We start from the raw sequence: 25,279 nt of genomic DNA on the forward strand, positions 1-25,279 counted from the left end.
AAGTCAGACAGAAGGAACAGTTTGCCAAAACATGGATGGAAAGATTGTTGGGACCGTAAGTCCTCTCTTCCTCATTTAAGGGCTCTCGCTTATGATATTGCTCAGCTTTTGACTGTGGTTGACAGGTGCCCAAATGATAACACTGGGCCTCTTTTGAAGCCTTTGAGAGCACTCCCTTCTGTTCTGCTCCTGATTTCTCTATATCCGTCAAGAGCTGGGAAGTCAAAAGCTAAATCCATTTTTGCCATTTTACTGCCATTTTTACTTTTAAATTGGGTAGAAACAACCTGTTGGAAGTTATTGTAAGCAGTGTCCTTGATGTATTTAGATTTTTTTTGTCTCGGCTGTTCGGTTAGTCTCGTAGTTTTACACATTAAACATATTTACATTAAATATGAGCATTTAAAAAACTAAAATATATATTTTTAATGCTGAAAGTGAATTCGGGCATCACTATATTCAATGTACAGTATTAGAAAAAGGAATATTCATTTTGAGATTTTTTATTTATTAATGTTATTAAATAAGTTGTTTTGAAGATTAACTTGCAATGGGATGGGTGTTAGGCAAAGAAAAACTAGTATTGGCATATGATACTTATTATATGTGCATACTGGGCTTTTGTTGTTCTTTTGAACATTTGAATTTTAATCAATCGCTTTATATGATGAACAGATCTTGTGTCTTAATGGGTTTGGTTGCACAGACTTTCAATGGAGGGAGAGAAAACTCTTAGGTTACATTACATTATATTTGTGTCTCAAAGATGAATAATTATGGATTTGGAATGACATTTGGGTGGGTACCCTAAATGACGATTTCAAACTTTGTTTGTCATAAAACCAGGTCTTAGCTTAAGTGTGTGTAGGTGGCCCACTTAAACGCACTTAACTTGGGCGTAAACATAACACACAGAGAAACACTGTCAAACCACACGGATACAACATTTACATATGGCTTTGAACTTCCTCACACTTACAGACTCTCACATGTACGTATATACACTTGTTTACCTAGCCTAAAGGTCTCAAATTGTTTTTTAGTTAAGAGAAGTTTAATATTGTAATCCTGACATTTAAAAACCCTTTAGCATTTTTAGACATGAATAAAGTCCTTTTAAGAACTTTTTCCTTCTAAAGTTGTCACCAAAAGAGTATTTTCTCCTATTTTGTTGTTAAAAGTTTATTTAGGTCATTAGCATGCTGAAACTCCAGACCTTAGTCATCCTTGAGAGGAAGATCCGAAGCGTCTGCTCATTGTGTTTTGGATTCTTCCTCACTGCGAAAATCCTCTTACACAGCGTCATGGGATCTTGCTTGGTTAATTACTAGAGGGGAAGCTTTGTAGGAGAGAGATCACTTCACAGGCGCGATGGCTTGTGCAGTGCAATGTGCCTGTTAATTTCTCAACAAGGTGTAGAGCAGACGATGTGCTAAAGAAACTCTCAAATCTTGTGGAGATTCCCTTTAGAACAGATTTAGGATTACTTCAAGGCTTTCTGACTGAAACGTATTAGATTTGAGTGGGTCAGAGGTCAGGGAGAGTTTGGGTCATGTTGCATGTCTTCCGCTTAGTCACTCATACAGAAGATTGAAGTTACTCATTTGTTTCAACCCTGTGTCTTCCTCTGAGTCTGAGAGATATTTCTAGCTGAGCTTGTCATCACTTGACTTTATAGCCCAGAAGAGGCGTGGTGTGTCAAAGGAGGATGGTTTGAGAAATCAAGTACGATTTCCTGTCATAATCCACCCTTTCATGTGCACCGCACTCTTGCTTAAATATGACCATCGAAAACTTCTCATCTACACACCCTGAACTCCCAGTCATTGTAACATGACCACAGGCCTCAGCAGCCCAGCCCACAATGTTTGTGTGATGCACTGTGATACGCCATTACCACGGCATTACTGTTTCCTGAGTAATGTATTGCAGTTTATGACTCAAGCTGTAATTCTCATTAACAAAGTCATTGCTGCAGGTAAAGGTCATATGAATAAAACCAGACCATTAGGTTTTTCCCTCTCTTATCTGCTCAAGCACTATTCTTTGCTAATAATCTGTCAAGACTAACAGAATCATTAACCCAAAAAAGTCTTGAAAAGGCCCGTTCACACCCAGAATGATATCTATAATGATAATATAGAATAACTCTATTAGCTATAATAACCATATTATTGTTCAAACAAATGGACGATAACATTGTTTATTCTCAGTCTCAGGATGATTCTGATTGACTGACAATGTTTTTATCAAGGTGATTCCATTAATATCGTTCCTCTGTTTCATTATTATTATAGTTGTTGTGTGGACTTTCTGTTCTCATAGAATTCAAATTATTAATTTTTTTTTTTTAAACTAGTTATAGTTTTCATTAATAAACATCATATAGTTATTGTGTTTGGTGCGAAAAGGGCTTTATGTCATTCCAAACTTGTCGGTGACCTATGGCTCTGTGTATTAAATGGCGCTCCATTTGAAAACAGGTGACGGAGATTTATTACTAATCACAGAACTGACTTTACTGACGATGCGCGTGACAATCACATGCAATGTATCATGCAGCCCTACTCCTCTTTTGAACAAAAAAGAAGATAATTTAAAGTGAGAGTTAACCCAAAAAATTCAACCGTAATTTCATGCGTTGTGGTACTCTCGTGAACATGTGTCGAAGACAGACCCCTAAGTGAAGAAATTGTTGAAGTCATTTTTTGTTTTCTTACCGCACAACAAGTATTCTCGTAGCTTCATAAAATTATGGTTGAACCACTGATGTCACATTGAAAACGTGACCAAAAATGTCCTTTCAGCAGGTAGCAGAAATGTACTTTGCTAACCGCTATTAAAATGACCAGGTTACCGCAACCTACTTGAGTGTGAAGAATTTTTTTTATCACCTGGCAGATGTTAAAAGGGGCCACAAATTTTGTAGACTCGCACTAAAAGATCATTTTTCTTCAAATTTATTGAATAATATCGAAGAATAGCAGCTGCAAGAAAACTATCTTGGGTCTTCATGTGTTAAATAAAATATTTTGGGTGAAATAATGAAATTTGATACTTTTGCAGACATATGTGCACACACACATTCAATCCCTCACACTTATTGCCAATTTAGAATGGCCTTGAATGCTGCAATAAAGATGATTTCACAGCAATGTCTCCTTCCCACAAACCCAGATTCCCCTGCTTCTGTGATGTAAGCCTGTAAATCCCTAGTGCCTGAGGGCTTCATTGACAACCAAAAGCATATGTGGAATGCATATGTGAAGATCTAATCAGACTTTTCCCTGACAAAATATGTATCTCTGTTCCAAACGAATTCACTCTCTTGTTAAGATGTAGATATAGATGTAGTCAATTTGACTCAAACAACCGCTGTTGTTTTTGCTACTTCTAGGCTTTGTTGGTCTTATTTCAGCTACCAACTTTGGGAGTCACTAATAGTGTATTTGAACCATATGTGAAGAAGGATTAGGTCTTCAGAGGTCATTCAACTTTATATTTGCTTTCGCACATCTGTGCTGAATACACTCTCGACTGATACTTCCATTTAAAAGATGTTTTCCATTTATACACCATATTCCCATTTGATAGAGGGTCTTATTCTGTCACCCTCTCATTTCTCACTCATTTTATGTTTTCCACACAATTCTTCTCTCCCTGCTGCTCCGTCTCCCGCTCCCTCTGTACTTTGCCAATGTAAATGGAAAGCAGAGCGTTCGATGACAGCAGAGGATTTGTTCTTCAGCACGGAGCTGCTGGCACTGATCTGTTGCTGAGAGGGAGTTCAGTGGGCTGGGGCAGTTCTCAGTCTCAGGTACCCTCGTGTCTATTGCATTAGATGTGAGTAAGTGGTAATCTCTTCTATCGGAGCGTGGTCTCACAGTCAGCCTGGCTCTAGATTCAGCCGTCATGCCCACTAAAACCCAGCGTGTTGGATCTGATACGGGCCTCCTGTTTTCCCCTGTAAACTCATTGCTCTGTGGTCTCAAGCCTGGTTGGAATGAGGGAAATGAAAGGGACAGATGTTTGTTTTTTTAATGCATATTTATGACTATGACAAGTATGTAAACTAAATCTTAAATCTTGATGGTTGACCAGTCATCCGACAACTGACTAGTCATGTAGTGAGGTTAACCGAAGTCATTTTATATATATATATATATATATATAAATCTCTTATGTGAACATCCCCTAAAAAACTAACGAGGTCAAGTGAACCCGAAAATGCAGGCTCGATTTTGTGCGCTGTTGGATTCCGAAATGTGTCTGACTCGGACTGAGTTGATGTACTTGGACTTAACATAATGAAAGTACACAATATGTTGCTTTCTCACGGTTGCCACAAGTGCCGCTATAGTGAATGTTTTCATAAACTGTGTTCTTAAGTCGGTTTTTTTTTCTTTCAGATTAAAAATGCTTTGAAGAGATTCTCATGAGTTCTGGTTTAAAGCTAAAGTGTGTGTTGCACCACTAGCATCACTAAACAAAACTTTTCAAAACAGTCTGCCATTGGTTGGTCACACAGATAACTCCGCCCCAAAGCAATGCCATTGGTTGTTGCTATGTCTGGCAGGTCAGGAATTCAAACAAACAAACAAACAATGTTTTGATAGTGCATGTGTTTATGCTTTTGGGGAAATCAGCCAATGAATTTGCTGGCTTAGATTGGTTTGTTACCGCCCCAACAGTATGAGTTCATGTAAAGTTTTTGCAAAGTGCACTTGCAGTGCATGGACCATGCATTTACAACTTTTTATGCACATAAAGTGCTTTTCTGACCCAAGCCAATACACATTCATACTGTGTATGTCTGTAAGTAATTTTATTACTCTGTTACATGAGGAGTGAGACAGACTGAAAGACCCAAGAGACAGGGTGTGGAGCAGTTCACATCTGTGTGTGTGTGTGTGTGTGTGTGTGTGCATGATGTGTGTCGTTTATCTGAGATCTATGTCAACCCCACCACACCGCTCTTGTTCCACTCTCTTCCTGCAAAGAAGGAAATGGCATGAGTGCATAGCTACACGACCTCAAACCAAACACCTTCGTGGGCAATGCACATTTACGTGTCAGATGATTGATGATCTTTTTGAGGTGCAAAAGCTGAAGTTGACACATAATTGTGATGTCAAAGGAAACTTTACATTCTAATTAATAAGTGGGCAGGAGTCTTGCGGGTGCAGTTCAGATTAGATACTCAGCTTTATAGCAATTTCACGCTGGTGGCCTTCTGATAGCTCTGAACTTGAGGGCCGACCATAGGTCTAAATCCCTTTTGTTGCTTGATTGACTACGGCTCTCAGCTTCAGGTTATGCATTGAAGTGCTATGGTGTACTTTTCATGAACTTTTTGTGTTCAAAGTTTAATAGAAAGTCATCTGAATAAAACCGTATTGATTTTTCTTTGAGTAGCTTAGCTACTTGTATGAAATTCTGGAGACTTACCTTCTTTTTTTTTCTCTTGTTTCTTCTACAGGTAGTTAACGGACACACTGCACAATGCGTGAATACAAGTTAGTAGTCCTCGGATCAGGAGGTGTTGGCAAGTCTGCGCTGGTAAGTAACTGCCAAACATCCCTGCCTCCTTCCTTTATCTCTTTATCATGCAGTTTTTTTTTTCTACATAAACAACAATTTTCATGTTCATTTATCTTTCGTAAGCATCTTACAGTTTAGTTCTAGACCACAAATATTATAAGTGGTGCTTGCTGACATTTTTCCTTGTGATTTGACAATTCATCAACAAGTATCTCAAATTCAAGTGATTCAGTCCAGGGGTGTCGCTATTTTAAAGGGATAGTTCACCCAAAAATTCAAACTCTGTCATTAATTACTCACCCTCATGTCATTCCAAACTTGTAAGACTTTCGTGCAAGATTTTTTTTTTTTTTGATGAAACCCGAGAGCTCTTTGACCCTAGACAGCAATGCAACTGAGACGTTCAAGGCCCAAAAAGGTAGTAAGGACATCATTAAAATTGTCCATGTGACAAGGTTCAACCTTAATTTTATGACGCTACGAGAATACTTTTTGTGCGCAAAGAAAAAAAAAAAATGACAGTACCATGTAAAGTTAATGTTAACGCAAAGTATTTTAGCCAAGATAATGGTGTAGTGAAAATCTATGTTTAGACATTCAAAGAATAGTTCACCTGACAATTCTGTGATCATTCCAAACATGGTAAAGTTGGCAAAACTTGGTAAAGTTCATAAAAAGAATGTCTTGGTGGGTTTTATTGTAATGATTAAAACATTCTTCAAAATATCTACCTTTGTATTCTACAGAAATAAAGTCATGTAATTTTGGAATGACATGAGAACGACTCCTTACCCATCCCTTTAAACATTATGAATTTGTCTTGCCCTTTATGGCATGTCCATTTTAGGAATCCCCCTCAACATATATAACAAATTAGATCCTATTTCGGGGGAAAACATACATCGTCTAACTGTAGAGAAACTGGTTTCCCCATCTGAAAGAGCTTCTGCGCTGCTCCTTCCATCCATGTAGTGTCTCTGGAGAACGTCTGTCCACAATCAGGTCGATAAAGGTTGTGAGAACCAAACTGGCCTGTGGTTGGTTGCGGTGCCCTTTCTGAACCACTCAAACATCAAATAGCTGAGTCACTGATACAGCGAAATGACTGTGCCTCAGTGAGTTGGCATTTGCTATTCAGTCAGCATAATATATGTCAGAATAACATTGCGAAACCACAAGTAGTTCGGCAGCTCTTCTAAAATTCAGTGGGTCAGAACGACAAAACCCTGTGGAAAATTTCTGCTGCCTGCCATTAGCTTTAAATTTCCACATTTACCTTGAAGTTTAAAAACAGAGCAGTTTCCTCAGGAATGATCTCTTATCACTGAGGACACTGTTTGCTTCCTTAGCTCGTTAGCAGGCTAGTACTGCGCATGTAATACCGTACGTCCTGCTGACACCACTTTGACCTAATTTGTTCCATCCCAATGAACTCAAATGGCTCACCCATTGGAGAGAGGCCACAATGGCCCGACCCACTCACCTCGGGGCTCAACAAAGAACCCATTGGCTGTATGTGTGCCACAGGGTGTGAGAACTGTCCGCATCCATCCTCTTGCCTCTCAGTGTAGACCTCTTTCAGCGTAAAGCACATAGACTTTTATTGTCCATTAACTCTAATTGGAGCACTATGGATGGGTCTGGATGAAATGGCCACGCGGAGTTAATCGTGTTGTAAATGCATTCACATTAAGCTCCTGTCCTGCTCCGTGCAGACATGGGGACTGAGACAGGTCTGTAAAATCAGATCATTACTGTGTGGGGTCAGCCTGGTGTCCTGTAATGGAGCTGTATAGACTGTAACAATGGCTACCCACTTTATAAGTGGCCCCGCAAATCTGGCGAAAAGACAAATACAGGACTTACAGGAATGAATGAACTAATTGTCTCGTAGATAACCGTACCAGTCTTTTCAAAGTGTTTTTTTTTTTTTTTCTTCTTCAGGAATCAACACTGTTGTTTTGTATGCACTGGCATTACATCAAAACAATATAGCAAAACATTTGTTTGAGTTTGTTTGACCAGATGTACACAGCAACACTGGCTCAAACAGTGCTGTGAGTTTGAGGTGGGACTTCCTGTTGGGCAAACCAATGGCAAATGTGGAAGTGTTTAGGAAACCTGAATGAATTCTGTCTGGTGACACCAGTGTCCCAGAAATGAAAGGCCTATATTTTAGGGTCTTTTTTTTCTATTAATTTATTTAGAAATACATAAAAATGCAATTATACTTTTGGTAACTTGAATACATCATTTTCTTTATTTTATTTTATTTTTTTTTCATTTTCAAATATATATTTTTCAAATTACTTTCCTTAGTAAGAAAATATAAATACATGAATGACTTATGGCAATTTTTTTTTTTTTTCAGAATTACACTATCATTTAAAAGGAAAAACAGCAATGCTGTGAAATATTATTACAGTTTAAAAAAACTCCTTTTTTGTTTTCATAAATTTAAAAATATAATTTATTCCTGTGATGGAAAAGGTACATTTTCTGCAGTCATTACTCCAGTCATCAATGTTACATGATCCTTCAGTAATCATTCTAATATGCAGTTTGCTCAAGAATTATTATTATCATGAAAACAGTTGTGCTGCTTAATATTTTTGTGGAAACTTTGATACATTTTATTTTCAGAATTGCTTGATAAATATAAAGTTCAAAAGAATATCATTTATTTGAAATGGAAATCTTTTTGTACCATTACAAATATCTTTACTTTCACGTTTGATCAATTGAACGCATGCTTCCTAAATAAGTGTTAATTAAACATTTAAATGGTATAGTATATGAAATAACAGGAATAGAAAGATTATTCTTTAAGAACTTGCATTTTAAACACATTTTTTAATTTTTTGCATTTTTGAATTTCAAATGAATGGACATTTAAATATGACATTTACTTCCAGAACAATACTTTGCTGACTTTAGTCAGCCATTAGTGTGATTTAGCTCAGCACTTGTGCATATGGCTCAATTTACACAGTTACAGCAGAGGAAGAAACCACACTGTGGTCAGTCGTTAGTAGCTATATGGTAAGTAGTAGGGTTGACATATGGCCCGATAGCATAGATTCACCATGGACTTTGATTTCTGTGGTCTAGTTCAGAGATTACTCATGAGTTTGTGTGTTCATGCTTGTACTGCACCCTTGACTACAGCAATTAAAATAAAAATGAGTTGGGCTGTTCTCAAACATTGACTCGATCTAACTGTTTTGAGGAGCTGTTGCATTACCAGGCAACACCCTGCTAGTTTATCTGTCAGATGAGTTGCGGTAGTCCGGGGGAGTGCAGAGAGCCGGACAGGAGCAACAGGGTCAGCTTGAGCAGTAATGATGGATTGCCAGAGCTAACACAGAGAGCCCATCTGCCTGCAGGCAGGAGCGGATCCACTCAGATGCCCATTGTGCTGCTGACTTCTGTGTGCCCGATGAGTGAGGCCGCACATGCTAATGTGGTGTTGCTCATCGATAGCCTAAAAACAAAAGCCACCTTTCACCTTCCACCATAGCTCTCGAAACTCAGACGCGGTTTTCAAACTGAGTTCAGGGAGTCGCAAGTGGGTGCTAGGCGGTCCATGGATAATTTGAGAGAAAAGATCAAAGTTTCATCAAGGATGCATTAAATTGATCAAAAATGATAGTAAAGACATGTAATGGTGCAAAATAGTTCTTTTGAACTTTATGATGATCATAATCCTAAAATAGGACTACGGTTTCTATAAAAGTATGTTTTTAACATTGATAATAGTAAGAAATTTGAGCACCAAATTCAGTTTTGACATCACAGGAATTAATTCCATTTTAAAATATATTAAAATAGAAAAGAGTTTTTAAATTCTAATAATATTTCACAATGTCTGTTTTTACTTTGTTTTTGATCAAATAAATAAATGAGTGAAAGAAACTACAAAAACAAAAAAACTTACTGGATGGTAGTGTATTTAACAATTATTTTTAACAATACATTAAGTTGGTTTTACAAATAGATCTGAATTGAATTGATAGTGTCCTTAATGTTATGTTTATATATCTAAAGGTCATTGCAAACTGAGTCCGAAATTTTCGCATGTTAAAAAAATAAATACGACCTCACGTTGTGTCAATCACACACTGCCACGAACACGAAACTTTCGTCTGTCATAAAAAAAAAAAATTGGATCAGGTTCGACTTTGTGAGTTTTCGCATCCATAAAACAAGCATTTTGATAGGAAAGGATGCCGAATAGGGAAAAAACGCTTACGAAAATTTCGGAGTGTGCAAGGACCTTAACAGTGACTAGAAAGTAATTTAAGTAAATATTTCCAGGTAATATTTTTAATAATTTCCTTGGACAATGATGGTGTAAAAGGATTTTTTCCCCTAATAATAATAATAATAATAATAATAATAATAATAATAATAATAATGATAATGATGATAATCATTAGTTTAATAATAATTATTAAATAAAATGCAGTCACTATAGTATCAAACATATTATTTTAATTATACAAATTATAAATATATATTAATGTGTATATAAAGCTACCCTCTTTTTTTGGTAAGATAATAAAATGTCCTGTACTTTTTCAAAGACTTAACGGCAATACCCAAATTAATATTGTAGTGCAATAACAAACCCTTTCTGTTTATTAATTGTAACAGAAGAGCTTTTTTAATATAAGCATGACCTTTACTAATCCTTTGATACCCATCATCTCCACAATATTTGTTGCTTTCACTTGAAGTGGCTGCTGGGATATCAGCATGCTGAGCGTGCCTGTGTGCATTTGATCTAATCGCTGAGAGCAGAGCAATGCATGCGCACACACACAGACACACTCCTCTCCTTCACACATCCTTACTGCTCTTTGTTGGAACATTGTAATCAGTGGCCTCCATTGAATTTACATACCTTGTTTCCACATCTCTCTTCCCATATATGGATTATTTTTAGCCTTCTTTCTGTGTGTGTGTGGAGTAGGTTGCAGTTCAGAGCTACTGTAAGGAATGGAGCCAGAAAGTGTGTGTGCATTAGAGAGGCACTAGTGTAAACCAGCCAGAGAGAATAAGGAACAGAGCTGCAGGATAAAAGACGTTCAGAGCATATGTGCCAGCTGACACTCGTGCACATGGTCTGTCTCAAGCACATCAGTTCAACTCCGCTGCATCAGCACACATCACCTCTCCAGGGCCACTCACAAACGCCGGGCGTCCTCACCGCTTTACTTCATGCCCTAACCCTCTTCTGAAACGGGCACATATGCGCAATGCGGCCCAGCAACAGCCTTGAGATGCATAGGGCCAGTGAAGTGTGTGGGGCAACAGGAATAGCAGGAGATGGTTCACTGCATATGCAAAGATATCATAACTGCCACTGGAATTCTCAGATTGCATCCTCAGTTTGCAAAAAAACATTATTTGTGGTTTCATAGCCAAGCAGAGAACTAGTGAAGCGAAGCGACATACTCTTGAGTAAAGAGAACAAGGTGTGTTTCCACATGCAGACATCTCTCTCTCCCATTCACTGCTGAGACTTGCTTGCAGTGTAATTCATGCAAACATGAAAATTGTTACCATTTCCTTTTTTCACTACTTTTTAAAATGTGAAAAGTATTTTAAATTATGTGTATACTTTTTACATTCATTCAGTTGTTCATTGACATACCACAACTATCTTTCCTTGTTTAAAAATATTTTTAAGAGACATATTGAGGCCATTCAGGAGTCTTCTATATGATTTAATTTCCTGTTTAGTTTTTTTCTTTCATGTGTCTGCATGTTGGTTGCACTACATAACCTTGATATTGCAATCAAATGTTTTTCTCGTCAATGAAAATTCTAAATTAATGGTGTTTCCATCATAAGGACAGTTGTCAGCTTTTTTTATATTTATGCCCCCCCAATACAAATTCAGAAATTAAAAGCATTCTCATCCTGTAAAAGGTGTATTCAAGTCATTGTATGTATATGTGTTTGTATTATGTTTTCATTTATGTAAAAACAAACTAATTTGCTGCTTATTAATAGTTAGTAAGGTAAGAGGTAATACTTTATTATAGAGACCAATTTTCACTATTAACTTGTTGCTTGTTAGCATGCCTATTATTAACATATTGACTGTTTATTAATACTTATTAGCACATTTTCTGCATGACCGTTTTCTACATCCCTAAACTTAACCACTACATTTATTTCACTTATCAATTTATTAACTACTTAAATTTATGAATTGATCTTTTTACTTGTTTTTGCAGTGAATCGATAGATCCAGACACGCATGCACACAAAATGAACGTCTTGACAGAGTATGCATTATGGATGAACTATCCTTTTAAGATCCTCTCTAATCTTTTCTATTAACTAGTCTCATCTCAACGAAGTTTTACAAAAGACGGCATTAGCTGCCTGTAATTTCACAGCACACAGGCACTGATCTAAATTCATGATCATTTCTTCACTCTTCGAGGCTCTTGTTTATTAGCTTGATTCTTTTTATTCACACTGAGGCATTAGGTAAACAAATGATCTCTCGTTCATCAGGGCAAAGCCTGCTGTATGTGACAAGCACTCATACAATGAGATCACTCGTACCTCGTGACTGACATCTCCTGCCTTTGCTCAGTCTCTTCCTCTCCCTCCCACAGTCGATCAGCATCTTAATGGTTTTCTGTTGTTTATGCCTGTCCAAACAGAGCTCTCATTAATAAATCTAGGCTGGTGAAGTGTGAATCAAAGAGGATGATCAAAGGTCACCCGAGCTATGGAGGCCCTGAAGCCCCCGCACCTGTGGGCAGCATCACATGATTTTCATATTCTCCGCCACCCCTGCACTTCCTGTGAAGTCACTGCAGAGCTGATCGCCTTTTAATTTGGTCCTTTGTTTCAACACGATTGTTCTTCAACCCCCTGCAATTTACTTCCAACCTCTGGCTGTCATCTATAAATCTTTCTATTTTACGGCGGTAGTTAATTGCTAGGTAACTGGTATCCCAGCAACATCGGAATGCTTTCCTTGACCAGTGAGTGCAGGTTTCACTCTGGTCTTTTTCTGTGTGAAGTGGCCATTGGCCTTTTCGTATGAGCACCTACGTGGTTTTCTGGGCAAGGAGAGCGATAATGACCTGCTATGGCTTGTTTGTGTCATAAGCAGACGTAAGAACCTCTAGGTCTGGGAGTCTTTAAAATGGAATTCCCCGTCAGCCACTGGAAGCGAAAGTCATTTTGCACTGTGTCAACATGTTCATGTTTGAGTATCGTAACATTTAATGGACATGTCTTTTTCTCTTTGTCTTTCCCTCTCTTTCTTCCTCCTCTCTCACTCTCCAGACTGTTCAGTTTGTCCAAGGGATCTTTGTGGAAAAGTATGACCCCACAATAGAAGACTCATACAGAAAGGCAAGTTCTGCATCATTTTTATTGTGCATAAGTTGTCAAACCAATGTCTTTTTAATGCTTTCCAGACTCCAAACCCAATTTATTGTTTTCCTAACCCAGCACATTCTGTGGATTAACACGTGAAGTGTACTTATCCAAATATAGTCTGTGTGTGTGTATATGTGTATATGTGTATAGATAGATAGAGATAGATAGATAGATATATAGAGAGATATAGATAGAGATATAGATAGATAGATATAGAGAGATAGAGAGATAGAGAGATATAGATAGATACAGAGATATAGATAGATATAAAGATATAAAGATATAGATAGCCATACTACTTTTCTAATCGAGTGAATTAAATGCCGCATATCATTTATTTGGACTGAAAAAAGTAAAGAAGTATTGGTGACTATGATTTGACATCTCACATTTGCTACGCCAGTGTTGGGGAGTAACTAGTTACATGTAATGTAATTAAGTAATTTAATTACAAAATAAATGTAATTATAATCAGTTAGATTTACTGAGAAAAAATGTGTAATTAAATTACAGTTTACTTATGAAAATGTTAATGATTACAACAGGGGTTACGTCTGATTTTTATTTTATTTTTTTCACACACACACACACACACACACACACCCACATACAGATTTAACCGATTATTTCATAAATTTCATTGACTGCTTTAAAATACGAGACACCAATGTTTCAGGAGTTTAGGACACAAAATATGACACATGCTTATTCAGTAACTCAAAGGCATTGTTAGATGCAATTGTTTCCAATCATAGCAATGCAAAGATTTGATTTCATAAACAGTATCATAGCTATTACATTTTTTCTTATGGTTTTAAATTTGTATTTAACCTCAGAATGATATCAAAGTAAGTCTGATTTTGTGGTGGCTGTGCTTTAAATTATTATAATCTTAATTCAAGTGGTGAAGGATTTTGAAAGTCGGATTTTGAAAGTAATCAGTTGTTGAGTACTATTTCCAAAGTAACCACGTGGGATTCCTACTGAAATGACTTTTTCACCCACAAAAAGTTACCGAACATTGGTAAATGTGGCCATACCTGAAGGTTTCCATTTACATTATGACACTTGAGTTAACAACAAAAGACAAAAAATGTCATTGGATCAGCCACAAATGTGTAATAACCAATATATAAAGTTAAATTCTATATTTATGTCCTAAATTGTTAAACAACCTACAGTGACACCAGACCCAAATGGTGCAGCGCTTTGCATGAAAACGAAATGGCTCCCATTATAATCAATGAAGCTGTCTATAATCAATGAACTGGAAATGCCCATCTGTGACACAGTTTGCTGACTATAATATACATTTCTGCTTATGTCAGATAAATCTCTATCAGTTGACACATTTCTACAGGACATACACCGTCCCGCCCTAGTAACACACGTCAAAGAAAACGCTGTGTGTGTATTTGTGGGATGTCTCATCGACCCTGCGCTCACTGTTGTGTTCGATGATGTTTATATTTTAATGGCCTCTGTCCAAGGCCTTGAGACAAAGGCTGTGTCTAAAAATGAACCTTCACTCAAACAGTAAAAGGAAGTCCCATCTTGACCAGCACCTCCCTTCCTCGCTGTTGCTTTCACTGCTGTCCCATGGGCACTTCCTGTAGGCGAGGCACTGTTGACGTACAGTACCACATTTTATTAGTGCAGATTTTATTCAGAGGCACTAAATATATTTGATCATTTTTAAATGCTTAAGGTGCACTTAATATTGAATTGTACTTAAAATAGGAATTTTATTTCATTCAATGATAAAATAGCAACACAATGTTTATTAATAATTTAAACCATAGTGGATACGTGTAGTCGGTCCAACTACAAACCTACAAAACTATGAACAGATTTCTCAACCAGAAAGTGACTTTTGTCTTAAATTAGAAAAAAAAAAAAAAAAAAAATTAAATATTGCTTTACAATTTGAAACACAAACACAAACATTTCAATTAATCTAATTTATTTATTTACATTTTAAAATGTTGCTTATGTGTCCAAATACTTACTGGGTCCCACTGTTTACAAACTGGATAACCATTATTTTTTATAAGAATCAGGAAAAATATGTAGATGAAAGCAGATATAACTATTTTGATATTTAAATGTCACAAAAAATGTTGTTGCAATCTGAAAGTGTCGTAGTCTTTGTGTGTAATAATCCCCCATAAAGGTTGTTTTTTGATGCCGTGTTGTTGATTTTTTTTTTTTTTTTTTTTAATGTTTTGTTTTGTTTGTTTCTGTGTCTTTGCAGCAAGTGGAGGTGGATGGACAACAGTGTATGTTGGAAATTCTGGATACTGCCGGAACGGTAAGACAGTTTGTAATCAGAACTGTGTTTAATAACTTACATGCATCTTATTTTAAAGAGTCAATGATTTTTCAATACAGACTGTTACATGCAACTGGTGTTTAAATGTCCTTTGACGTCACAGGCAAGATAAAATCTTGTATGGTAGCTACCAGTATCGGTGTACACAGTAAGTCATCCGTGTTAACTTTTAACAAACAACCTGGAGATTAAATGGATGGTTTGAAATCAATGGGATAAAAACCTTAAAAGAAACAAATCAGACATTAAAAAACACTTCTAAATCCGATTTTTTTGTTGTTGAAATGTTCTCACAATGTAAATCACCTTTGTGAGCTGAGAGCTGGTGCTGATTGACTGTAGCACAACTAAATGTGTTACATTTGCCTCCGGTCTCCCCCTGCTGTAAGTTAAGTGATAAATTAATGTGCACATGTGCATCCTCGTGGTCATCCTCGTCTCATACAGGTGCAGGAGGTTAGAGAGCGATTTCGCCCCCTATGAGGGATAAGGACATCTTTCCAGTTCTGCAAGCCCCTGTTTTACAACTCTGAGTTGTGGTGACAGATGGTGAATGTTGTCCTTGGGCTCTCTGCCCCAGAATGGAGCCACGGTCAAATGAAACCGAGCCAAAGAAGCTGAGAATATTCCTGTCAGAGATGTGAACTACAAATTGGCTACAGTTTTTGTACAGTAGGACTGGCACTTGCTCTGAAATGGTCAAAGTATTATTCAATCTAGTGCGAGTTGCAAAAAAGGAGACTCCAGAACATAATCTTAATTGAAATCGGGTGAGTTGAAACCACAAAGTCAATGACTTGTGAACAGAATGACTTTAAACTACAAACTTTGAAGAATAACGGTTAAAGTCAGTCTGCAAATGGCATACACAAGTATTACAGCTATTAAAGGCATAGTTAAAATGAACATTCTGGCATCATATACTCACGTTCATGTTGTTATCAAGCTCTAAAAATGATAAAAACATTCTTAAAATATCTTCATGGAAGAAAGAAAGTCTATACAATTCTTTGAGTTTATTTGTGTGGATTTCTCCCCCCACAAATCCTGAGCTCATGCCCACTCACTAGCACATTTAATGAGACACTGTAGTGTCCTCTGGAGAGAAAAAATCCTTATTCTCCTCCACAGCCTTCTTTTGCTAGACATATTACACGTTACCTTTTGACAACCATCTTCATTCTCCGTGGGTTTTAGAAGCTCTGACCACATTCAGTACACTGACCCAGAGGAAACAAAGCTGTGGAGCTATTGATGGCCTTATTAACCTTATCAGGTCACTTCATGTTCTGCTTATACAGGACCAGAACTGTCTATTTGAGCTATCTGAGTTCATTTAGAACCGCAGAGTAAAAAAATATCTGAAGGTGAGTCACTACAGGCAAAAACGCTATTTTTACATGCACAGTTCAAAAATAAAAGTAGTTTTTCAGACTAGTGGAAAGAAAACATCCAAAATACATTTTTAAGTCTTTCTTTCATAGCACTTTATCTGTTTGCGTCTGTACATTTTGATTGCAATACATATCTTTTAAAGGCCATTTTCTCAAAATGAGACTTTTTCTCTTGCACTGAGCAAATATCTCTGCTTCAGTAATATTGACATACACCAAACTTTAGTTTTATTCCTATCTATATTCTGAAGGTTTTTACAGAGGGGTTTGTTCATATGTATTTTCCTGGTTTTATACAACATTTTATTTCTTAAAAATGGTAAAAATGTATTTTCCTCCTGGCTGTTGACAGTATTTTCTGATTTATGGAGTGATAAAAAGAGAGATCCAATATCACCTCTGTAAAAACCCTATAAGTCTCCTATGAATCTCCTATAAGTCAACAAAATGAAACAATCATTTTCAACCTGGCTCCATCCAATGTTAAGATTTTTGTTCTAGAAATGTATGTTAATTAGCGCATATTTAATTATATAATGCCTCATTTGCACATTTAAACATAACAAAACTTGTAATGCAAAAATGTTTGTAATTGTTAATGTAATCAGTCAACTGAGCAAGAATGGTGATATCTATTAGATTTTTTTTTTTTATCCTTAATATAATGTAAATGAATTTTCAGCAGCCGTCGCATGATCCTTCAGAAATCATTCTAATATGCTGATTTGTTGCCAATTATATTTATTATCTTTTATCAATATTGAAAACAGTTGTGCTGCTTAATGTTTTTGTGGAAACTGTTCTTTGATAAATAGAAATTTCAAAAGAACTGTATCTATTTGAAATGGAAATATTTTGTAATATTATAAATGTCTTTGCTGTTGCTCTCAATCAATTTAATGAGTTTTTGCTGAATACAAATATTAATTTCATTTAAAAAAAGTAAATGTGACAAATTTTTGAATGGAAGTTCCATCTGGTGTTTCCAAGTTAAATGCAAATGGAACACATTTACCTTACCAACGTATTATTTATTAAAATGACCATTGACAATTGACCATTTAAAGTCTCATCATGTTTGTGCTTTTATTTTTATTTTACATTTGCTTCAGTTATATAATAACTACAATAAACCAGTAGTTTTTGTACAATATGTTGGTATCATATTGGTTATTTCATATTTGGACAGTGTTACTTCAAAAAAAAAAAAAAAAAAAGTGGTCTGTACTCACTGTGAATGTTTTGGAGTGTTTTAGAGATTTTTTTTAATTTTGTCTGTCAGTACTTCAACTCCTCCATACACTATCTGAGCTCTTCTCTTCCTCACTTCACCTCCTCTTTCTCTCCCACTCAGGAACAATTCACAGCCATGAGGGACCTGTACATGAAGAACGGCCAGGGCTTTGCACTAGTATACTCCATAACAGCACAGTCCACCTTCAACGACCTGCAGGACTTGAGAGAACAGATTCTGCGGGTCAAAGACACAGATGATGTGAGTCTTGTCCAGCGCTCCATTTCATCTCCAGAAACTCAACCTCAGTGTCTTCTGCCCTGCCTTTAGCTTTCATCTCACCCCGTTGGTTTGATGGCTTCAGTACCAGTATCTGCTTTTTCACACCCACCCTGAGCCCTCATGCTTTCCATCGTCAATAAGGGTGACCTTTCGGCTGTGAAGAGGCTCGTCTTTGTTGACATAAGAACAGAGTTTTTCTTTTCTTGCCCACCTCTCTCTGTTTGACAGTTCTGGTTGGGCAAGCAAAAAATTTACTTTTTGTAATGTTTACTTAATGTTCATTTTGATTGTTTTCCGGTTTATCGCAATTCCAGAAATGTTATCAATGGAGGTTGCTAATAGACATAATCATAATGTTTTGTTGTGTTTTTTTTTTCCTGAAACTAACATGACTACAAATAGTACACTGCCACTACATTTTTAAAAGATTGCATGAATCATACTCGACTTTCATTGAAAATGATTGACTTCCTATATTGCAAAAATAACTACGTGTGAACGTCTCTTAAGATATAGCGTCTTTTGTCACAAAGTCGGACTAAGCTAAGTTTGACTAAGTTTGTTAGGAGAAAATAAATCCATGTGAAAGGTGTGTGTGTGTGTGTGTGTAAGGACTCATTCTAAACGGTTTCTGAGAAAGATGATAGTGTGGCGACCTCAGTTGACCTGCGCTATTTCTGTCCACTTCCTCTGCTCAGCTGATTTAACACAGGACGTTTCAGTTATTAATTCTGCTTGGGCTACCTGCTTCTTTTTTTTTTAATCATTTACGCAATGTGTCAAGTTTCTTGTTGCTTTGAAAGTATCTGCTGAAATCAAATATAAATGCTTTGTCTCATAGTTTCACTTCTGCTATTATATCTGGACTGTCTCTCGGTTGGAAAAACTGAGAGTTGTGTGGGAGTTTTTAGCTGCGTGTGTGGTGTTGTATGCAAATATGAATGCATCTAAAGCCTTGAAATGACCAAAGGGGGTTCGGCTATCTCTTTTTTTTTTTCTCTCTCTCTTTTTCCCACTTTTTTTTGCAGTATCTTTCAATTAAGGAATTACAACAGCTGTTGCAAACTGTGGCCCCTTAAGAATGATTTCTGCTAATATAGCAATACAGTTTCTGCTAATGCCTCTAAATACCTCTCTAGATGAAAAACAAATAGATAAGTTGGAAATGATGACCATGTAAACTTATATTTTAACTGTTGTTTTTTTTCCCTATTATAATCTAATCAGTTACTTTATTACTGCTCAGTAATGTGTGCTGAAAATGCAAATGAATTGTCACTTCTTCTCAAAAAGACATTGACTTTCTTTGTTCTAATCTCTAAACCGTTGTATTATCACTTGATTTCTTGATTCTTAAATGACTCATTTAAATCTGAAAACATTTCTTTTCAGGTGCCAATGATCCTGGTGGGTAATAAGTGTGATCTGGAAGACGAGAGGGTGGTCGGGAAGGAACAGGGCCAGAATCTCGCCCGTCAGTGGAACAGCTGTGCTTTCCTGGAGTCCTCTGCAAAGTCCAAGATTAACGTCAATGAGGTGAGAATGAATTACAGATGGAAAATAAGGCCTCTTTTTACCCATTATGTTACAAAAATTCACACATTTTATGTTAAAGCAGAGTTTTTACAATGTAAGACCTTATTCAAGGATTTATTTATTAGAATGGTAACACTTTAGTATAGGGACAATTAATATTAACATATTAGCTGTTTTTTACTTATAAAGCACATATTCTGCATGACCATATTCTACATCTCTAATCCTACCCAATACCTAAACTTGACAACTACCTTAATAACTGTTTATAAGCAGCAAATTAGGAGTTTGAGGCAAAAGTCGTAGTTAATGGTTTGTAAATGGAAAGAATTGGACCTAAAAACAAAAAGGGACCGAATACATGGCTACTTTTTAATTGATGCCAATAGATAATGTTTGTAAATGTAGCTAAAAAAAAAAAAAAAAAAGTGTAGAAATAATTTCCACTAAGGAAAATTCTTGGAAATTTCACGATTAATTACAAAGAAATGGCAACACATTGAATTAAACGTGACATTTTGAAGTGGAATTTTTGAACATTTTGAACTTTCTTGTAAAACATACATTACAAATTCAAAAAATACTTTTTATATATAGTATATTGTATGGCTTCTACCAGCAGGGGCAGTTTTTTTAATACCAAAATATAAAATAATTTCTTTACAAACTAACATTTGTATATAAAAAAAAAAATCTATAACTCTAAAATTATTTTTTTATTAAAATATTTTAAAATATAATTTGTAATGTGTAATGTAATGCACAGTGTTTTATATTTTAGATCACTGAACACACACAGATCTGTTTTTGATCTGAGAGGTGAATCTAAAAGGGTGTTTTTTTTTTTTTTAATCTTAGGTAAAGATTCATTCAGTAGGCTGTGTATGGGCATGATATTTTCACTTTGGGTCAGGCTTCGGTTGTCTTCTGACATGCCTGTGTTGGCGTCACCATGGAGCTGCTCTTCTCTGCTGAGGTCTCAGAACAGTGTCATTGTCAGCTAGTGATATCTCTCCATGAAAGCATAGTCACACATTAGCAAAGCAGGCAGTCAGCTGCAACGCTCGGACACAGAGCATCCTTTTGTGAGCAACACGACTCTGCCTACATGACACAGAGCTGCTTTGAGTTCAGTCAGTTAAAAAATCCAGTTGGTTATAGCGGTATGACAGTGTGTAAGGAGAACCGAGTGAACACAGAGTTATATGAAACCCCTGTGCTGGTCTTGAGGCAGTCATGTACTTTATGAGAGGTTACTGGAGGGCAGAAGGTGATGATTTGAAGTCTTCAGCTTTTTTTTATCCTGCTTGGGCGTTGCTCCAGGATTATTCATTTACTTGTGTCAAAGCACAGACCTGCATCGTCATTAAAGTCTCAGACTCTCCTGTAAGCGAAATCCAGATACCGATTTAATGGATCTTCGGTTGGAGCTCTCTCAATAAGATAATGAGGAACTAAAGTTTGCGAATGACCACAGTCAAAGTGATTCATCACTTTCAGTTAATGCAGCCAGAGCGATTTACTTTTCACAAGCTTTCATGATTCTTCTCACAAGTCACAAGTTCCAACAGGCGCTTTTTCTCATTTTTGAAGCCCAAAAAGACTAAAACTCCACTAATAATTGGTATAGAGTTAAAAGCAGTAGGAAACGACACATCTGTAAATATTTTAGTTTAAAATAACTGATTTGCATTACAATTTTTTTTAGTCACCGATATAAAAATATACAAAATAAATTTCTTTAGCACATTCCAGACGGGTTGTTATTAAACAACGGTTGATACTGCTTTGTTTGAAACAACTTTCATTGGTGGATCAAACTACATTTTCAACAAAACAAAAAAAAAAGATATTTTTGAGTTAATTGTATAAAAGTTGAGGCCAAAATCCAATTAGACAGGAAATTACAAGATTAGAAAGGAAATTTGGTGCTGGCAGGGCTCTCTCTCTCTGACTTTGAATTGCATCTGTATCTTTTTGTTTATCAGCTTTCCATTCAATGAATGGAAGAAAAAAGCCATTTATTGATTTTGAAGGGGTTTAGGCAAGTCCATTTGCTCTGTTAGTCTGCACAAGTTTGTTGTTTTGTGCTGATTGTCAAAACCTTTTAGTAATGTGCATCCTGTACTTCTGCATCTGTTTATCTGGCGTAACTGAGATCATCTGTTGTTATGTATAGAAAAGAATGGATTATGTGTTTATCCTTCTCAACTCGCATCCCAAATCTGCCTCTATACACAACACATGGTAGCAGAGATCTTGTTACAAATCCTGCTATATTACCAGTGTTGTTTAACGTCAGTTGCAAACATGCAGTTGTGTTTCTGTCTGCTACAATAGCTTATCTCTGGTCATTGTGTAAAAGCTGCAGATGTTGTGTGGAACTGATTGATGATGCAGTAGCTGGTTTTCCCCTCTGGGAGCTGCAAACATCTGTGTTGGGGAAGTGTCCACACCTCCGGCTGAGTGATTTCTCTGTTTCAGGCTAGAGCGGTAGTACTCGACCCATTTCGGGAGCCAAGAAAATATTACATTAGTTTGTAAAAGCCACATTTTAAAAACAACATCTGAGCTGGAAGCTTGGTTTTGTGGTTTTGCTATAAATCGGATCTTATTGCCACAAAGCAGACAACATACGGATTCCACACATCATTAGACATGCAAATAAAATTAGTGTAACGTTAACTCTGATTGGTTAGTAGGGGTTTGTCATGGTGACTTGACTTCCTGTCATAACTGAAAGATATTACAAAAGAAAAGCCGCAGATAAAATCTTAGTCCACATGAAAGCTGTTTTACTTCAGGAATCTAACACATTTATGAGTTAACTTAATGCAAGAAAGCCATTGATTTTACCTTTCCGTCAATGGGAAATAATTGAAAAATGTGGGTCATTGGATCATGGTCTCTGTATGACAGGTTTATTGTTTTGTTTGTTCTGTTTTTGTTTTGTTTGGCTTTGTTTTGTTTTGTTTTTAGGTTTTTGTTTGGTTTTGGTTTTTTAGTTTTGATTTGTTTTTATTATTTTTTTTTTAATAATTTTAAAAATAATTATTTAAACAGTAAAAAAATACTTTGCATAATATGAATTGAATCGCAAATAACAAGCCAGACCAAGTTTTGGAGCAGAAGTGACACTTTAAAGTACAGGTTGACTATTCTGAATTCTGAGACAAACGCATCTAGTCTGATGGCACATGTACAGTATGTATTCACTGAGAAATGTTTTTTTGTGTGTGTGTGTGTGTCTATGCAGATCTTCTATGACCTGGTCCGGCAAATCAACAGGAAAACTCCAGTACCTGGAAAGGCACGCAAAAAGTCCACCTGCCAGCTGCTCTAATATACAGCTGTTCTTTTGCTCTGAGCCAGGTAGGATCTCAATTATGTTTGGCTAATCAGAAATGATTGACAGCTCATCACAATTAATGTTCTAAAGGCTTTTTTTTTTTTAAGATTTAGAACTGTTGAAAAATGGGTTCTGTTTAGATTTCTTAGATTTCTTCTTCTTTTTCTTCTTCTTCTTCCTGTCTTCCTGCAGGTCTGATTTACTGCTGTGTCTTTCAGCAGTGCCAGCATTCCGACGTTACTAAAACCTAACATCGAATGGACTTTCCTATGTGGTGATGCCCCTTTAACAAACCAACCAACCAACAACCAACCAACCAACCAATGGATTCAAGGCTACAGTACCATGACAGTTTTTTGCACATAGATAACCGTCATCACTTTCCAATGTCGCGAGAGATTTTTACATATAAATATATAAATATATATTCTAACTGTATGCAACTGAATAAAACAATTAAATGAATACAGAGCTAGACAAAAAGAATTTAAAAAAATACAGAGCCTACACGCAGTGTTATTGCTAACGGAGACAGCCACCGTTGTAAATGTAAGGAGGGAATGTCTAACAAGGCTGCGCACGTTGCCATGGCAATTACAATGATATTTATAAGCACCACTATTTTAGCCAGAGAGGAGAGGAAGTCCAAAGAGCTCCTATATAAACCATTCTTACAGCTAACTTTCACTCCTTTTTTTTTTATTTTAATTTTTTTTTTGTTGATTGAATATTTTGTAACTTTGTTTTGCTTTTATTCTAAACATGATTTCTTTATCTTCTGCCTTTTTTCTCTTTTATAAAATTACTAGATTTTTGCTCTATGGAGATGTTATATTCACAACAGCTATTGATGAGTTTTACCGTAGGAAAACCTGTGGATACAGTGATGTACATGTAAAAAGTTCAAAAAATATAATTTTTTTTCTGTCACTATCATTGTCCTTAGCCTCAGATGTTGCCTTCAAATATGTGTTAAGACCTTTTTGTGTCTGTCTTTCTTTTTTTCTTTTTTTCCCCCTGAGGATTCATTTCCATGATCTTAGGTCCATCTCATACGCCATGCCGGGTTTCTTTGTTTTGTTTACAAAGAACTTTGTACAGCAGGCTTTTTTCAAAAAGGGGTATTAAAAAAGGGGTTTGACAGTTTAGTTTTAGTATCCGTCTGAAGCTCATCTTTTGGATGGTCTCATAATAAATAGTCAAATCCGTCTTGACAAAGCTGATCCTGATCAAATGTAATACATAAATACAGTATATATTTTAAAGAATTGGGGGTTTTAATACACAGGAAAAACAAAATGTACAACAAACTATACTCAAACATTGCCCTTCTCCCCTTGCTTGCTGATGCATCCGGTGTAAACTGAGGATATGAAAACCAAATATTGGATCCTGTCAGTAAAGAGTGAGGAAAAGATGTTTGTTAGTGACTGTTTCGACTTTGTAATAATTTGCCCTGTTTTCTGTCTTCGTTACTGTTGGATTAACTGAATGTGGGGTTGTGGGGACTTTGCGTTAAGCGAGAAAAAAATGGGAAGAATTGATTAAAAAATTTAAAAGAATTAATTGTACATCAAGTGCAATCATAAAGAGTGTTCGTAAAAGAGCCGAATGCACAGTTGTAGCATTCGATACTGGTCTCTTCAAACATCGAAATGACTCTTTACAGGGTGCAGCATGCGTTATGTACACACAATGAATTGTTTATGAATGCTTTGAGGATTTGCACTGTGTAAAGTGAAGAACACGACTCCTAGGGAGTGTCCGAGCAGCAGCGGACACGGGTTAACATTACGAGTCGTGTGTTGTAATGCAAGCAAATGCCTTGATGCTTTTTAGGATATGAGGGAAAAAAAACCCTGAAGAAAATAAAAACTTCATGTGAGGACCAGGACTGAGACAGAGGCGCAGTATTTAAAATGCAACACCGTCTGCTTCTGATGGGTCGAGGGTGGGTGGATGGGTGGGTGTTCAAGTGTCAACTTAAAAGCCTTAATTAAAAGTGGTGCAATTTTGTATAACCGAGCATCTGTAGTTTAATAAATTGGATTGCCATGCAAGGGCTCCCAAGAAGCCAGTTTTTGCCACTTGAATGTTTTGTGTATTGTTTCAGCATTTTCTGTCAGTCCAATAAAAAACAAAACCGTTCAAGTTACTCTCTACCATGATGGCGCGTTTGCTGCAAAGGTATACGT

General features: G+C 36.4%; 1 protein-coding gene across 2 annotated transcripts in view; it reads left to right on the forward strand.

The window, feature by feature from the left end:
• Nucleotides 1–25,235, forward strand: part of rap1b (RAP1B, member of RAS oncogene family) — a 51,957-nt gene extending 26,722 nt beyond the window's left edge. The window contains exons 2-8 of one of the 2 annotated variants that reach the window (XM_058774349.1): nt 5,480–5,559; nt 12,862–12,930; nt 15,212–15,268; nt 18,038–18,178; nt 19,592–19,735; nt 22,992–23,107; nt 23,277–25,235. In XM_058774349.1, the coding sequence (XP_058630332.1) occupies nt 5,503–5,559; nt 12,862–12,930; nt 15,212–15,268; nt 18,038–18,178; nt 19,592–19,735; nt 22,992–23,078 (555 nt within the window). In that variant the 5' untranslated portion in view covers nt 5,480–5,502 and the 3' untranslated portion in view covers nt 23,079–23,107; nt 23,277–25,235. Of the gene's footprint in view, nt 1–5,479; nt 5,560–12,861; nt 12,931–15,126; nt 15,269–18,037; nt 18,179–19,591; nt 19,736–22,991; nt 23,108–23,276 lie in introns of those variants that run through there. The other variant, XM_058774348.1, reaches the window with a different exon arrangement.
• Nucleotides 25,236–25,279: the final 44 nt, after the last annotated feature.

This window comes from Onychostoma macrolepis, chromosome 04 (assembly GCF_012432095.1).
Source record: "Onychostoma macrolepis isolate SWU-2019 chromosome 04, ASM1243209v1, whole genome shotgun sequence".
NCBI lineage: Eukaryota > Metazoa > Chordata > Actinopteri > Cypriniformes > Cyprinidae > Onychostoma > Onychostoma macrolepis.